The sequence below is a fragment of the Panulirus ornatus genome, chromosome 11 (assembly GCF_036320965.1).
Source record: "Panulirus ornatus isolate Po-2019 chromosome 11, ASM3632096v1, whole genome shotgun sequence".
NCBI classification, from domain to species: domain Eukaryota; kingdom Metazoa; phylum Arthropoda; class Malacostraca; order Decapoda; family Palinuridae; genus Panulirus; species Panulirus ornatus.
Window position 1 is genome coordinate 57295598 of NC_092234.1, and position 18058 is coordinate 57313655.

Below are 18058 nucleotides of genomic sequence, written 5' to 3' on the forward strand. Positions count from 1 at the left end.
TCTGTGTGTGTATACATATATATATATATATACATATATATATATATATATATATATATATATATATATATATATATATATATATATATATATATATATATATGTATACATTGAGATGTATAGGTATGTATTTTGCATGTGTGGACATGTATTCATATACATGTGTATGTGGGTGGGTTGGGCCATTTCTTTCTTGCGCTACCTTGCTAAACACGGGAGACAGCGACAAAGCAAAACAAATAAATAAAATAAATAAACATAATAGATATCTTGGGGATGGGACCCAAGTCTAAATACAAAACCCATTCATGCTTCATACAAACCTTATACACATACCCTGAAATTGATTTATACAACATCTATAATTTTGCACATGAAACAAAGTTTATGTAACATGAACCATCAGAAAGCTAAGGTGTTACAACTTCAGCCACCCTTGTGGACACTCTGTGGTTGTATGGCATCACCTTCATTCCTGACTCTGAATTTATATGCTATCATTTTCTTAGACTTATTCACACAGAAGTAATTTACATAAAAAAAAAAGGAAACATCATCAATACAATGATAAAACAATGTCTAGGTGTGGTATATTCCACTTATAACATCACGTCACCGCTCAGGAAATATTCAGATTTTGGAGCATTTTGGATTTCTCATTTTTGGATTAGGGATGCTAAATCTAAATGCTAAAGGATTAGGACTTGCAAATTCTAATGATCTTTGCATTGCTCTTTACAAACACATCTGGAATGATATGGCCAATGAAAATGACATGAACACAGCTTGGAAAAGCTCTAGTAATAATTTCAAAGCAGCAGGGGGAACATATGTAGTAATGCAACGTGGATGGTCTTTTCATAAAATGAAGCCAAAGTGGTGGAATGATAAAACAAGGAAATGCCTATTGTGTAGAAATCAGCTCAAGAAACTCAAAGAGACCAATAACCAACATGACAAAGTATATTCATTTATTTATTTTGCTTTGTCGCTGTCTCCCGCGTTAGCGAGGTAGCACAAGGAAACAGACAAAAGAATGGCCTAACCCACCCACATACACATGTATATACATACACGTCCACACATGCAAAATATACATACCTATACATCTCAACGTATACATATATATACACACACAGACATATACATATATACACATGTACATAATTCATACTGTCTGCCTTTATTCATTCCCATCGCCACCTCACCACACATGAAATAACAACCCCCTCCCTCCTCACGTGTGCGAGGTAGCGCTAGGAAAAAACAACAAAGGCCACATTCAATCACACTCAGTCTCTAGCTGTCATGTAATAATGCACCGAAACCACAGCTCCCTTTCCATATCCAGGCCCCACAGAACTTTCCATGGTTTACTCCAGATGTTTCACATGCCCTGGTTCAATCCATTGACAGCACGTCGACCCCAGTATACCACATCGATCCAATTCACTCTATTCCTTGCACGCCTTTCACCCTCCTGCATGTTTAGGCTCTGATCACTCAAAATCTTTTTCACTCCATCTTTCCACATCCATTTTGGTCTCCCACTTCTCGTTCCCTCCACCTCTGACACATATATCCTCTTGGTCAATCTTTCTTCACTCATTTTATCCATGTGACTAAACCATTTCAAAACACCCTCTTTTGCTCTCTCAACCATACTCTTTTTATTCCCACACATCTTTCTTACCCTATTATCACTTACTCGATCAAACCACCTCACACCACATATTGTCCTCAAACATCTCCTTTCCAGCACATCCACCCTCCTGCGCACAACTCAATCCACAGCCCATGCCTCGCAACCATACAACATTGTTGAAACCACTATTCCTTCAAACATACCCATTTTTGCTTTCTGAGATAATGTTCTCGACTTCCAAACATTCTTCAAGGCTCCCAGAACTTTCGCCCCCTCCCCACCCTATGATTCACTTCCACTTCCATGGTTCCATCTGCTGCCAAATCCACTACCAGATATCTAAAACACTTCACTTCCTCCAGTTTTTCTCCATTCAAACTTACCTCCCAATTGACTTGACCCTCAACCCTACTGTACCTAATAACCTTGCTCTTATTCACATTTACTCTCAACACTCTTCTTTCACACACTTTACCAAACTCAGTCACCAGCTTCTGTAGTTTCTCACACGAATCAGCCACCAGTGCTGTATCATCAGCGAACAACAACTGACTCACTTCCCAAGCTCTCTCATCCATAACATACTGCATACTTGCCCCTCTTTCCAAAACTCTTGCATTCACCTCCCTAACAACCCCATCCATAAACAAATTAAACAACCATGGAGACATCACACACCCCTGCCGCAAACCTACATTCACTGAGAACCAATCACTTTCCTCTCTTCCTACACGTACACATGCCTTAAATCCTCCATAAAAACTTTTCACTGCTCCTAACAACTTGCCTCACACACCATATATTCTTAATACCTTCCACAGAGCAACTCTATCAACTCTATCATATGCCTTCTCCAGATTCATAAATGCTACAGACAAATCCATTTGCTTTTCTAAGTATTTCTCACATACATTCTTCAAAGCGAACACCTGATCCACACATCCTCTACCACTTCTGAAACCACACTGCTCTTCCCCAATCTGATGCTCTGTACATGCCTTCACCCTCTCATTCAATACCCTCCCATATACTTTCCCAGGAATACTCAACAAACTTATACCTCTGTAATTTGAGCACTCACCTTTGTCCCCTTTGCCTTTGTACAATGGCACTATGCAAGTATTCCGCCAATCCTCAGGCACCTCACCATGAATCATACATACATTAAATAACCTTACCAACCAGTCAACAATACAGTCACCCCCTTTTTTAATAAATTCCACTGCAATACCATCCAAACCCGCTCCCTTGCCGGCTTTCATCTTCCGCAGAGCTTTTACTACCTCTTCTCTGTTTACCAAATCATTTTCCCTAACCCTCTCACTTTACACACCACCTCGACCAAAACACCCGATATCTGCCACTCTATCATCAAACACATTCAACAAACCTTCAAAATACTCACTCCATCTCGTCACATCACCACTACTTGTTATCACCTCCCCATTAGCCCCCTTCACTGAAGTTCCCATTTGTTCCCTTGTCTTACCCACTTTATTTACCTCCTTCCAAAACATCTTTTTATTCTCCCTGAAATTTAATGATACTCTCTTACCCCAACTCTCATTTGCCCTCTTTTTCACCTCTTGCACCTTTCTCTTGACCTCCTGCCTCTTTCTTTTATACATCTCCCACTCATTTGCATTATTTCCCTGGAAAAATCGTCCAAATGCCTCTCTCTTCTCTTTCACTAATAATCTTACTTCTTCATCCCACCACTCACTACCCTTTCTAATTTGCCCACCTCCCACGCTTCTCTTGCCACAAGCATCCATTGCGCAAGCCATCACTGCTTCCCTAAATACATCCCATTCCTCCCCCACTCCCCTTACCTCCTTTGTTCTCACCTTTTTCCATTCTGTACTCAGTCTCTCCTGGTACTTCCTCACACAAGTCTCCTTCCCAAGGCTCACTTACTCTCACTACTCTCTTCACCCCAACATTCTCACTTCTTTTCTGAAAACCTCTACAAATCTTCATCTTCGCCTCCACAAGATAATGATCAGATATCCCTCCAGTTGCACCTCTCAGCACATTAACATCCAAAAGTCTCTCTTTCCCGCGCCTATCAATTAACACATAGTCCAATATCGCTCTCAGGCCATCTCTCCTACTTACATACGTATACTTATGTATATCTCACTTTTTTTTTTTTTATACTTTGTCGCTGTCTCCCGCGTTTGCGAGGTAGCGCAAGGAAACAGACGAAAGAAATGGCCCAACCCCCCCCCATACACATGTATATACATACGTCCACACACGCAAATATACATACCTACACAGCTTTCCATGGTTTACCCCAGACGCTTCACATGCCTTGATTCATTCCACTGACAGCACGTCAACCCCGGTATACCACATCGCTCCAATTCACTCTATTCCTTGCCCTCCTTTCACCCTCCTGCATGTTCAGGCCCCGATCACACAAAATCTTTTTCACTCCATCTTTCCACCTCCAATTTGGTCTCCCTCTTCTCCTTGCTCCCTCCACCTCCGACACATATATCCTCTTGGTCAATCTTTCCTCACTCATCCTCTCCATGTGCCCAAACCACTTCAAAACACCCTCTTCTGCTCTCTCAACCACGCTCTTTTTATTTCCACACATCTCTCTTACCCTTACGTTACTCACTCGATCAAACCACCTCACACCACATATTGTCCTCAAACATCTCATTTCCAGCACATCCATCCTCCTGCACATAAAACTATCCATAGCCCACGCCTCGCAACCATACAACATTGTTGGAACCACTATTCCTTCAAACATACCCATTTTTGCTTTCTGAGATAATGTTCTCGACTTCAACACATTCTTCAAGGCCCCCAGAATTTTCGCCCCCTCCCCCACCCTATGATCCACTTCCGCTTCCATGGTTCCATCCGCTGCCAGATCCACTCCCAGATATCTAAAACACTTCACTTCCTCCAGTTTTTCTCCATTCAAACTCACCTCCCAATTGACTTGACCCTCAACCCTACTGTACCTAATAACCTTGCTCTTATTCACATTTACTCTTAACTTTCTTCTTCCACACACTTTACCAAACTCAGTCACCAGCTTCTGCAGTTTCTCACATGAATCAGCCACCAGCGCTGTATCATCAGCGAACAACAACTGACTCACTTCCCAAGCTCTCTCATCCCCAACAGACTTCATACTTGCCTCTCTTTCCAAAACTCTTGCATTTACCTCCCTAACAACCCCATCCATAAACAAATTAAACAACCATGGAGACATCACACACCCGTGCCGCAAACCTACATTCACTGAGAACCAATCACTTTCCTCTCTTCCTACACGTACACATGCCATACATCCTCGATAAAAACTTTTCACTACTTCTAACAACTTGCCTCCCATACCAAATATTCTTAATACCTTCCACAGAGCATCTCTATCAACTCTATCATATGCCTTCTCCAGATCCATATATGCTACATACAAATCCATATATATATATATATATATATATATATATATATATATATATATATATATATATATATATATATATATATATATATTTTTTTTTTCATACTATTCGCCATTTCCCGCCTCAGCGAGGTAGTGTTAAAAACAGAGGACTGGGCCTCTGAGGAAACATCCTCACCCGGCCCCCTTCTCTGTTCCTTCCTTTGGAAAATTAAAAAAAGAAAAATGAGAGGGGAAGATTTCCAGCCACCCGCTCCCTTCCCTTTTAGTCACCTTCTATGACACGCAGGGAATACATGGGAAGTATTCTTTCTCCCCTATCCCCAGGGATATATATATATATATATATATATATATATATATATATATATATATATATATATATATATATTATTATTTTTTTTATTATACTTTGTCGCTGTCTCCTATGTTTGCGAGGTAGCGCAAGGAAACAGACGAAAGAAATGGCCCAACCCCCCCCATACACATGTATATACATACGTCCACACACGCAAATATACATACCTACACAGCTTTCCATGGTTTACCCCAGACGCTTCACATGCCTTGATTCAATCCACTGACAGCACGTCAACCCTGGTATACCACATCGCTCCAATTCACTCTATTCCTTGCCCTCCTTTCACCCTCCTGCATGTTCAGGCCCCGATCACACAAAATCTTTTTCACTCCATCTTTCCACCTCCAATTTGGTCTCCCTCTTCTACTCGTTCCCTCCACCTCCGATACATATATCCTCTTGGTCAATCTTTCCTCACTCATTCTCTCCATGTGCCCAAACCATTTCAAAACACCCTCTTCTGCTCTCTCAACCACGCTCTTTTTATTTCCACACATCTCTCTTACCCTTACGTTACTTACTCGATCAAACCACCTCACACCACACATTGTCCTCAAACATCTCATTTCCAGCACATCCATCCTCCTGCGCACAACTCTATCCATAGCCCACGCCTCGCAACCATACAACATTGTTGGAACCACTATTCCTTCAAACATACCCATTTTTGCTTTCCAAGATAATGTTCTCGACTTTCACACATTCTTCAAGGCTCCCAGAATTTTCGCCCCCTCCCCACCCTATGATCCATTTCCGCTTCCATGGTTCCATCCGCTGCCAGATCCACTCCCAGATATCTAAAACACTTCACTCCCTCTAGTTTTTCTCCATTCAAACTCACCTCCCAATTGACTTGACCCTCAACCCTACTGTACCTAATAACCTTGCTCTTATTCACATTTACTCTTAACTTTCTTCTTCCACACACTTTACCAAACTCAGTCACCAGCTTCTGCAGTTTCTCACATGAATCAGCCACCAGCGCTGTATCATCAGCGAACAACAACTGACTCACTTCCCAAGCTCTCTCATCCCCAACAGACTTCATACTTGCCCCTCTTTCCAAAACTCTTGCATTTACCTCCCTAACAACCCCATCCATAAACAAATTAAACAACCATGGAGACATCACACACCCCTGCCGCAAACCTACATTCACTGAGAACCAATCACTTTCCTCTCTTCCTACACGTACACATGCCTTACATCCTCGATAAAAACTTCTCACTGCTTCTAACAACTTGCCTCCCACACCATATATTCTTAATACCTTCCACAGAGCATCTCTATCAACTCTATCATATGCCTTCTCCAGATCCATAAATGCTACATACAAATCCATTTGCTTTTCTAAGTATTTCTCACATACATTCTTCAAAGCAAACATCTGATCCACACATCCTCTACCACTTCTGAAACCACACTGCTCTTCCCCAATCTGATGCTCTGTACATGCCTTCACCCTCTCAATCAATACCCTCCCATATAATTTACCAGGAATACTCAACAAACTTATACCTCTGTAATTTGAGCACTCACTCTTATCCCCTTTGCCTTTGTACAATGGCACTATGCACGCATTCCGCCAATCCTCAGGCACCTCACCATGAGTCATACATACATTAAATAACCTTACCAACCAGTCAACAATACAGTCACCCCCTTTTTTTATAAATTCCACTGCAATACCATCCAAACCTGCTGCCTTGCTGGCTTTCATCTTCCGCAAAGCTTTTACTACCTCTTCTCTGTTTACCAAATCATTTTCCCTAACCCTCTCACTTTGCACACCACCTCGACCAAAACACCCTATATCTGCCACTCTATCATCAAACACATTCAACAAACCATCAAAATACTCACTCCATCTCCTTCTCACATCACCACTACTTGTTATCACCTCCCCATTTGCGCCCTTCACTGAAGTTCCCATTTGCTCCCTTGTCTTACGCACTTTATTTACCTCCTTCCAGAACATCTTTTTATTCTCCCTAAAATTTAATGATACTCTCTCACCCCAACTCTCATTTGCCCTTTTTTTCACCTCTTGCACCTTTCTCTTGACCTCCTGTCTCTTTCTTTTATACATCTCCCACTCAATTGCATTTTTTCCCTGCAAAAATCGTCCAAATGCCTCTCTCTTCTCTTTCACTAATACTCTTACTTCTTCATCCCACCACTCACTACCCTTTCTAATCAACCCACCTCCCACTCTTCTCATGCCACAAGCATCTTTTGCGCAATCCATCACTGATTCCCTAAATACATCCCATTCCTCTCCCACTCCCCTTACTTCCATTGTTCTCACCTTTTTCCATTCTGTACTCAGTCTCTCCTGGTACTTCCTCACACAGGTCTCCTTCCCAAGCTCACTATTTGCCATTTCCCGCATTAGCGAGGTAGCGTTGACAACAGAGGACTGGGCCTTAGAGGGAATATCCTCACCTGGCCCCCTTCTCTGGTTCCTTCTTTTGGAAAAATAAAAAAAAATGAAAGGGGAGTATTTCCAGCCCCCCACTCCCTTCCCTTTAAGTCGCCTTCTACGACACGCAGGGAATACGTGGGAAGTGTTCTTTCTCCCCTATCCCAGGGATAAATATATATATATTTATTTATTTATTCATTTATCTCTGGGGATAGGGGAGAAAGAATACTTCCCACGCATTCCCCACGTGTCGTAGAAGGCAACTAAAGGGGACGGGAGCGGGGGGCCAGAAACCCTTCCCTCCTTGTATTTTAACTTTCTAAAAGGGGAAACAGAAGAAGGAGTCATGCGAGGAGTGCTCATCCTCCTCGAAGGCTTAGATTGGGGTGTCTAATTGTGTGTGGATGTAACCAAGATGAGAAAAAAAGGAGAGATAGGTAGTATGTTTGAGGAAAGGAACCTGGATGTTTTGGTTCTGAGTGAAACGAAGCTCAAGGGTAAAGGGGAGGAGTGGTTTGGGAATGTCTTGGGAGTAAAGTCAGGGGTTAGTGAGAGGACAAGAGCAAGGAAGGAGTAGCACTACTCCTGAATCAGGAGTTGTGGGACTATGTGATAGAGTGTAAGAAAGTAAATTCTAGATTGATATGGGTAAAACTGAAAGTTGATGGAGAGAGATGGGTGATTATTGGTGCATATGCACCTGGGCATGAGAAGAAAGATCATGAGAGGCAAGTGTTTTGGGAGCAGCTGAATGAGTGTGTTAGTGGTTTTGATGCACAAGACCGGGTTATAGTGATGGGTGATTTGAATGCAAAGGTGTGTAATGTGGCAGTTGAGGGAATAATTGGTATACATGGAGTGTTCAGTGTTGTAAATGGAAATGGTGAAGAGCTTGTAGATTTATGTGCTGAAAAAGTACTGGTGATTGGGAATACCTGGTTTAAAAAGCGAGATATACATAAGTATACGTAAGAAAGTAGGAGAGATGGCCAGAGAGCGTTATTGGATTACATGTTAATTGATAGACACACGAAAGAGAGACTTTTGGATGTTAATGTGTTGAGAGGTGCAACTGGAGGGATGTCTGATCATTATCTTGTGGAGGCGAAGGTGAAGACTTGTGGGGGTTTTCAGAAAAGAAGAGAGAATGTTGGGGTGAAGAGAGTGGTGAGAGTAAGTGAGCTTGGGAAGGAGACTTGTGTGAGGAAGTACCAGGAGAGACTGAGTACAGAATGGAAAAAGGTGAGGACAAAGGAGGTAAGGGGAGTGGGGGAGGAATGGGATGTATTTAGGGAAGCAGTGATGGCTTGCGCAAAAGATGCTTGTGGCATGAGAAGCGTGGGAGGTGGGTTGATTAGAAAAGGTAGTGAGTGGTGGGATGAAGAAGTAAGATTATTAGTGAAAGAGAAGAGAGAGGCATTTGGATGATTTTTGCAGGGAAAAAATGCAAATGAGTGGGAGAGGTATAAAAGAAAGAGACAGGAGGTCAAGAGAAAGGTGCAAGAGGTGAAAAAGAGGGCAAATGAGAGTTGGGGTGAGAGAGTATCAGTAAATTTCAGGGAGAATAAAAAGATGTTTTGGAAGGAGGTAAATAAAGTGCGTAAGACAAGGGAGCAAATGGGAACTTCAGTGAAGGGGGCAAATGGGGAGATGATAACAAGTAGTGGTGATGTGAGAAGGAGATGGAGTGAGTATTTTGAAGGTTTGTTGAATGTGTTTGATGATAGAGTGGCAGATATAGGGTGTTTTGGTTGAGGTGGTTTGCAAAGTGAGAGGGTTAGGGGAAATGATTTGGTAAATAGAGAAGAGGTAGTAAAAGCTTTACGGAAGATGAAAGCCGGCAAGGCGGCAGGTTTGGATGGTATTGCAGTGGAATTTATCAAAATGGTGGTGACTGTATTGTTGACTGGTTGGAAAGGTTATCTAATGTATGTATGATTCATGGTGAGGTGCCTGAGGATTGGCGGAATGCGTGCATAGTGCCATTGTACAAAGGCAAAGGGGATAAGAGTGAGTGCTCAAATTACAGAGGTATAAGTTTGTTGAGTATTCCTGGGAAATTATATGGGAGGGTATTGATTGAGAGGGTGAAGGCATGTACAGAGCATCAGATTGGGGAAGAGCAGTGTGGTTTCAGAAGTGGTAGAGGATGTGTGGATCAGGTGTTTGGTTTGAAGAATGTATGTGAGAAATACTTAGAAAAACAAATGGATTTGTATGTAGCATTTATGGATCTGGAGAAGGCATATGATAGAGGTGATAGAGATGCTCTGTGGAAGGTTTTAAGAATATATGGTGTGGAAGGCAAGTTGTTAGAAGCAGTGAAAAGTTTTTATCGAGGATGTAAGGCATGTGAACGTGTAGGAAGAGAGGAAAGTGATTGGTTCTCAGTGAATGTAGGTTTGCGGCAGGGGTGTATGATGTCTCCATGGTTGTTTAATTTGTTTATGGATGGGGTTGTTAGGGAGGTGAATGCAAGAGTTTTGGAAAGAGGGGCAAGTATGCAGTCTGTTGTGGATGAGAGAGCTTGGGAAGTGACTCAGTTGTTGTTTGCTGATGATACAGCACTGGTGGCTGATTCATGTAAGAAACTGCAGAAGCTGGTGACTGAGTTTGGTAAAGTGTGTGAAAGAAGAAAGTTAAGAGTAAATGTGAATAAGAGCAAGGTTATTAGGTACAGTAGGGTTGAGGGTCAAGTCAATTGGGAGGTAAGTTTGAATGGAGAAAAACTGGAGGAAGTAAAGTGTTTTAGATATCTGGGAGTGGATCTGGCAGTGGATGGACCCATGGAAGCGGAAGTGAATCATAGGGTGGGGGAGGGGGCAAAAATTCTGGAAGCCTTGAAGAATGTTTGGAAGTCGAGAACATTATCTCCAAAAGCAAAAATGGGTATGTTTAAGGAATAGTGGTTCCGACAATGTTGTATGGTTGCGAGGCGTGGGCTATGGATAGAGTTGTGCGCAGGAGGGTGGATGTGCTGGAAATGAGATGTTTGAGGACAATATGTGGTGTGAGGTGGTTTGATCGAGTAAGTAATGTAAGGGTAAGAGAGATGTGTGGAAATAAAAAGAGTGTGGTTGAGAGAGCAGAAGAGGGTGTTTTGAAATGGTTTGGTCACATGGAGAGAATGAGTGAGGAAAGATTAACCAAGAGGATATATGTGTCAGAGGTGGAGGGAACGAGGAGAAGTGGGAGACCAAATTGGATGTGGAAAGATGGAATGAAAAAGATTTTGAGTGATTGGGGCCTGAACATGCAGGAAGGTGAAAGGCATGCAAGGAATAGGGTGAATTGGAACGATGTGGTATACTGGGGTCGACGTGCTGTCGATGGATTGTACCAGGGCATGTGAAGCGTCTGGGGTAAACCATGTAAAGTTCTGTGGGGCCTGGATGTGGAAAGGGAGCTGTGGTTTCGGTGCATTATTACATGACAGCTAGAGACTGAGTGTGAGCGAATGGGGCCTTTGTTATCTTTTCCTAGCCCTACCTCGCACACATGAGGGGGGAGGGGGGTTGTTATTCCATGTGTGGCGAGGTGGCGATGGGAACAAATAAAGGCAGACAGTATGAATTATGTACATGTGTATATATGTATATGTCTGTGTGTGTATATATCTGTGTACATTGAGATGTATAGGTATGTATATTTGTGTGTGTGGACGTGTATGTATATAAATGTGTATGTGGGCGGGTTGGGCCATTCTTTCGTCTGTTTCCTTGCGCTACCTCGCTAATGCGGGAAACAGTGACAAAGCAAAATAAATAAATAAATAATAAATACATTCATTTATATATTATTTATTCTGCTTTCCGAGATAATGTTCTCGACTTCCACACATTCTTCAAGGCTCCCAGAATTTTCACCCTCTCCCCCACCCTATGATTCACTTCCGCTTCCATGGTTACATCCGCTGCCAAATCCACTCCCAGATATCTGAAACACTTTACTTCCTCCAGTTTTTCTCCAGTCAAACTTACCTCCTAATTGACTTGACCCTCAACCCTACTGTACCTAATAACCTTGCTCTTATTCACATTTACTCTTAACTTTCTTCTTTCACACACTTTACCAAACTCAGTCACCAGCTTCTGCAGTTTATCACATGAATCAGCCACCAGCACTGTATCATCAGCGAACAACAACTGATTCACTTCCCAAGCTCTCTCATCCACAACAGACTGCATATTTGCCCCTCTTTCCAAAACTCTTGCATTCACCTCCCTAACAACCCCATCCATAAACAAATTAAACCATGGAGACATCACACACCCGTGCCGCAAACCTACATTCACTGAGAACCAATCACTTTCCTCTCTTCCTACATGCACACATGCCTTACATCCTCGATAGAAACTTTTCACTGCTTCTAACAACTTGCCTCCCACACCATATATTCTTAATACCTTCCACAGAGCGTCTCTATCAATTATTAGTGAAAGAGAAGAGAGAAAACATGAGTAACAATTAATTACTTAATTAGAGGCCTTATTGTCCCACAATATATACTTCAACCCAAGATTCGAAATCAGCAGGAAAAGTAGTCCTTATAATAAAGTTTCTACGCAAATCTATTATCCTCATAAAATATCAAAAACTGCAGGTAATAGTTCAGGGAATCATTTACCTCAAAAAATGTTTTGTTTTAAAATTGAATCACTGAATACTGAAATGCTTTAATACTTGAAATAATCATGGAAAATTTCTCAAAATAATCACAGAATCTTTTAAAAGGGTAATAATTAATTACTTACTTACAGGCCTTAATGTCCATCCCCCCCACCCATATATATTACAACCCAGATTCAATTCAAGCATAAAACAGTTCTTATACTGAGGTTTTCGAGCAAATCTATTACCCTCACAAAAATACCAAAACTGTAGGTCCTGGGAATTTTTCAGCCCAAAAACCTTTTTGTTTTAAAGCTAAAATTATAACACACTGAAATGTTCTATACTTGATATAATCATGGAAACTATCTCATAATGCTTCCCTGACACATACCAATAAATGCGAACCAAATAAACAGGACATCTAAAACAAGAATAACAATTAATTACTTATATACTGGCCTTAATAATTCCCAATACATATTTGAACGAAAGATTCAAATTCATCATGAAAAACAGTCCATATATTGAGATTTTCAAGCTAATCTACTCTCCTCAAATAAACACCAAAAACTGCAGGTAATAATAGTTCAGGGAATTTTTTTAGCACAAAAAGCTTTTCATTCTAAATCTTAAATATGACATAAAGAAAGACTTCTATACATGAAATGATCATGGAAAATATCTTATAATGCTTCTCTGACCCAACAGATACCCAATAAATACAAACCAAATAATAAAAGAATCTTCTAAAATAGTTAGATCTAATTGCATATTTACAGGCCTACACATTTTCTAATATATATATTTCAACCCCAGATTCGAATTTAGCATGGAAAATAGTTCTTATACAGAGGTTTTCATGCAAATCTATTACCCTCACGAAAATGTCAAACATTGTACGGAATTTTTTAGGGCAAAAACTTTTTGTTTTAAAATCAAAATATGACATAATGCAATGCCTCTATACTTGAAAGAATAATAGAAAATATCTCATGATGCTCCTCCAAGCTGACAGATACCCTTTGAATACAAACCGAATAATAACAGAACCTTCTAAATGAATAACTATTAACTACTTATTTACAGGCCTTAATGTCCCAACATATATTTCAACCCCATACTACAATTCAGCAAAAAAATAGTCCTTAAACAGAAGTTTTCAAACAAATCTATTACCCTTACAAAAATAAAATTTGTAGGTGATATATTTCAGGGAATCTTTTAGCCAAAAAAAAATGTTTGTTTTAAAATATATGACATAATGAAACACTTCTATACATAAAATACCCAGAGAGAATATCTCACAATGGTTCTCCAAGCTGGCAAATACTCTATAAATATAACTGAATAATCAAAGAATCTTCTAAAAGAGTAACCATTAATCATTTATTTACAAGCCTTAATGTCCCCCAATATATAATTCAACCTTAGATTACAAATGAACGAGAGAAATAGTCCTTGTACTAAACTTTTCAAGAATTTTTTAGAGCAAAAAAACTTTTTGTTTTAAAACTGAAATATGACATGATGAAATGCTTCCATCTTTGAAATAATCACAGAAAATATTTCATAATGCTTACCTAACCCGACAGATATTCAATGAATAAGAACTGAATCTTCATGTCCTTCAACATATATTTCAACTAAAGATTTGAATTCAGCATGGAAAACAGTCTTTCTTTGTTTCAAGTAAATCTATTACCATCACAAAAATACCATAGAAAGTGCATGCAATAGTTGAGGGAATTTTTTGTCTAAAACCTTTTTGTTTTAAAACTGAAATATGAAAAAGAAATACTTCTATACTTGAAACAATAACAGAAAACCTCATAATGTTTTCTCAAGACAAAAGAAACCCAATAAATAAAAACAAAAATCAGAGAATTTTCTAAAAGAGTAGCGATCAATTACTTATTTACAAGCCTTAATATCCCTCATATATTTCAACCCCAGACTCAAATTCAACATAAAAAAAATCCTTATACTGAGGCTTTCAAGCAAATCTATTACTCTCACAAAACACCAAACATTAGAGGTAATAGTTAAGGGATTTTTTTAGCCCAAAACCCTATTTGTTTTAAAATTGAATGTGACATAAGAAAATGCTTCTTCACTTAAACAATCACAGAAAATATCTCATAATGCTTCCCAGAGCAAGATATATTCAATAAATATGAACCAAATTATCAAAGAATCTTCTAAAAGAGTAATCACTAACTATTTATTCAGTGGTCTTGATGTCCCGCAACATATATTTCGACCCAAAAATCAGATTCAGCATGAGAAAGTTCTTTTCAGAGGTTTTCACGTAAATCTATATCCAAACACAAAAATATGAAAGACATGTATCAAAGTATCATGTTTCACCCATTCTACCACTCCACAATTTCTTCCCTTTGTGTTCTCTGCCATTCCAAAATTCTCTTAAAATCATTACTTTCTTCATTACAGCTAGTTACAACATATGCTTTTCTTAAACAACTCATTCTTCTAGCCTGGATTCCTGACCTGAGTGACTAATCCAATATCCATAAACATATTTACCCTGCATCTTCAAAAATCTAAAATTCAACACATGAAAAACCAGTAAACTTACCTTAAACGGTCTCTCCCCAGTGTGAATCATCATGTGCCTTTTAAGTTGAGAAGGTTTTATGAAATGTTTACCACACTCATGACATTTATTCTCAAATTTGGATCGGTCTGCTATTCTTCTTCGTTGCTTTGTTGCTGTCATTTTCTTTACCTGTTTGGGTATAAAAACATTATCAGTTATGTTCAATGAGTTCAAAGGTTTTCTTTCTTCTTTTTTTTCAAACATATTTGCCATCTGCCACATAAGCGAGGTATCATCAGGAACAGAAGAAGGGAAGGCCTCATTTTCTCACATCCATCCTCTAGCTGCCACATGTAATGCACCAAAACCAGAGCACCCCATCTGCAAGCAGGTTCCACAGACCTTTCTGTGGCTATCCCCCACTATTCATATGCTCTGATTCAGTCTACTAACAGCAAATCACCCAATGAATACAGCATCAATCCAATCCACTCTATCCCATGCATACCTTTCAACCTCCTGCATGCTCAGGCCCTGAGCACTTGAAATCTTTTTCACTCCATCCTTCCATCTCCAATTTAGATTCTCCATTCTTCTTGTTCACTCCACTTCTGACACATATATCCTCTTTGTCAACCTCTCCTCACTCATTCTCTCTGTATGTCCAAACCATTCAGCACACCCTCTTTTACAAGTGCACCTCTCTTTTACCCCATCATTATTTACTCAATCAACCCTCCTCACTCCATATATTGTCCTTAAATACATAATTTCCAACACAAACACCTTCTTCCATATATTTTCATCTTTAGCCCATTCCTCACTTCCATAAATCAATGGGAATACTTTCCTTACAAACATACCCATTTTCACCCTCCCAGATGGTGAGTTCTCTTACCACACATGCCTTTGCACTTCCAAAACTTATGCCTCCTCACCCACAATATGGCTCACTTCTGCTTTCATGGTTCCATTCACAGCTGTGTTCACTCCCAGAAATCCAAAAACAGTTCACTACCTCCAACTTTTCTCCATTTAAACTCACACCCTAACTAACCTGTCTCTCTGTATTGCTAAACCTACTAACCTTCCTTTTATTCACATTTACTCTCAACTTTTCTTTTCACACTCACTCCCAAACTCAGATACCACCTCCAGTAGTTTCTCACTCGAATCTGCCACCAGTGCTTTGCCATAAACAATAACTCACACATTTTCCTTTCTCACTCGAATCTGCCACCAGTGCTTTGCCATCAACAATAACTCACTTTCCAGGCCCCCTCATCCCCTATAGGCTGCATACTCACCCGCTCTCCATGAACCTCAAATTTACCTCCCTCACCACCCTATCCACAAACAAATTAAATGGTTGTGGTGATCTCACACACCCCTGCTACAGACTCACCTTCACCTGGAGCCACTCATTACTCTACCTACTCATACACATGCCTTAATCTCTTGATAAAAATTCCTCACTGTTTCTCATAATTTTCTTCCCACACCATATTTTTATATGACCTTCCACAAGGCCTCTCTATCAACCCTATCAAATGATTTCTCCAGATCCATGAATGCCACATATAGTTTCTTCTGTTTCTGTAAGTATTTCTGACATTCTTCACCATAAGCACTTGATCCCAACATCTTCTACCACTCCTGAAACCACTCTGATCCTCCCCAGTCTGATACTCTGCACATGCCATCACCCTCTCAATCACCACTCTCCCATACAACTTTCCAGGTACACTCAACAAACTTTTACCTATGTAATTCAAATATTCACCTTTGTCCACCTTACCTTTATACAATGGCACTATGCATACATTCTGCCAATCTACAGTCATCTTCCTATGTTCCGTACATACAAAGAAAATTCTAACTAATCAATCAACAACAGTCACCCCCTTTCTTAAAAAAAAAAATTACTAATAGCATGTGCCTACCCACATTTCATCTTTTACTAGACTATCACCACCTTTTCTCTTTTAATCAAACCACTTTCCATGACTCTCACAACACATACTTCCTTAACCGAAACACCCCTATATCTGCCAGCCTCTTACCAAATACATTCAACAATCCTTCAACTTACACACTCCACCTCCTCTTCACCTCATCAATGCCTGTAACCACTTCCCCATCTACCCCCTTCATCAATGTTCCCATGTATACTCTTGTCTTTCTCATACTATTTCTCTCCTTCCAAATCCTCTTCTTATCCTCTATGATATCTGTTGATACTCATTCACCCTAACTCTCATTTGCCCTCTTTTTCAGCCATGCATCTTAACCTCCAACCTCCTGCTGCTATCTCTTGTATGTCTCCCAATCACTCACACTACTTTCTTGTAAGTACCACCCATACACCTCTTAATTCTCTTTCACTAGCAAATTTACTTTGTCATTTCACCACTTACTACACTTTTTCACCTGCCCTCCTCCCACCTTCTGCATACCACACACTTCTCTTACACATGCCACTAAACCACTCCCCTAGCTTTGTTTACTTTTACCTTTGCCATTCTAAACATAATCTCTCATGATGTTTCTTGAAGCAAGTCTTTTTTTATGGTATTTCTTCAAACACGTCTCTTTTTCAAGCTCTCTAACTTTCACCACCCTCTTCTCATCCATATCACTTCCTCTCTCCTGAAAATCTCTACAAATCTTCACCTTCATCTCCACCAGATAATGATCAGACATCCCACCAGCTGCCCCTCTCAACACATGCACATTCAAGATTCTCTTTTGCATCCATCAATTAGTATGATATCCAATAATGCCTAGTGACCATCATTCCTACTCACCAAAACATACATAATTATGAATATCTCTCCTTTTACACCATGTATTTCTAATCATCAGTCCTTTTTCAGCAGAAAACTCCACAAGCCATTCACAATTTTCAAATCACCTTACTGAATACCACACTCCCCCAGTCATACCCTCAATTGCCACATTACTCACTTTTGTACTTAAATCATACATCAATAATACCCAGTCTTTTGCATCAAACACCT

The 18058-nt window shown here is 40.0% G+C and overlaps 1 protein-coding gene across 2 annotated transcripts in view; it reads right to left on the reverse strand.

Annotated features, from left to right (window-relative positions):
• Positions 1-18058, reverse strand: part of LOC139751558 (uncharacterized) — a 346101-nt gene that overhangs the window by 261896 nt on the left and 66147 nt on the right. For both annotated transcript variants that reach the window (XM_071667109.1, XM_071667108.1), the window contains one exon: positions 15078-15227. In XM_071667109.1, coding sequence (XP_071523210.1) covers positions 15078-15227 — 150 coding nt within the window. The remainder of the gene's footprint in view (positions 1-15077; positions 15228-18058) is intronic.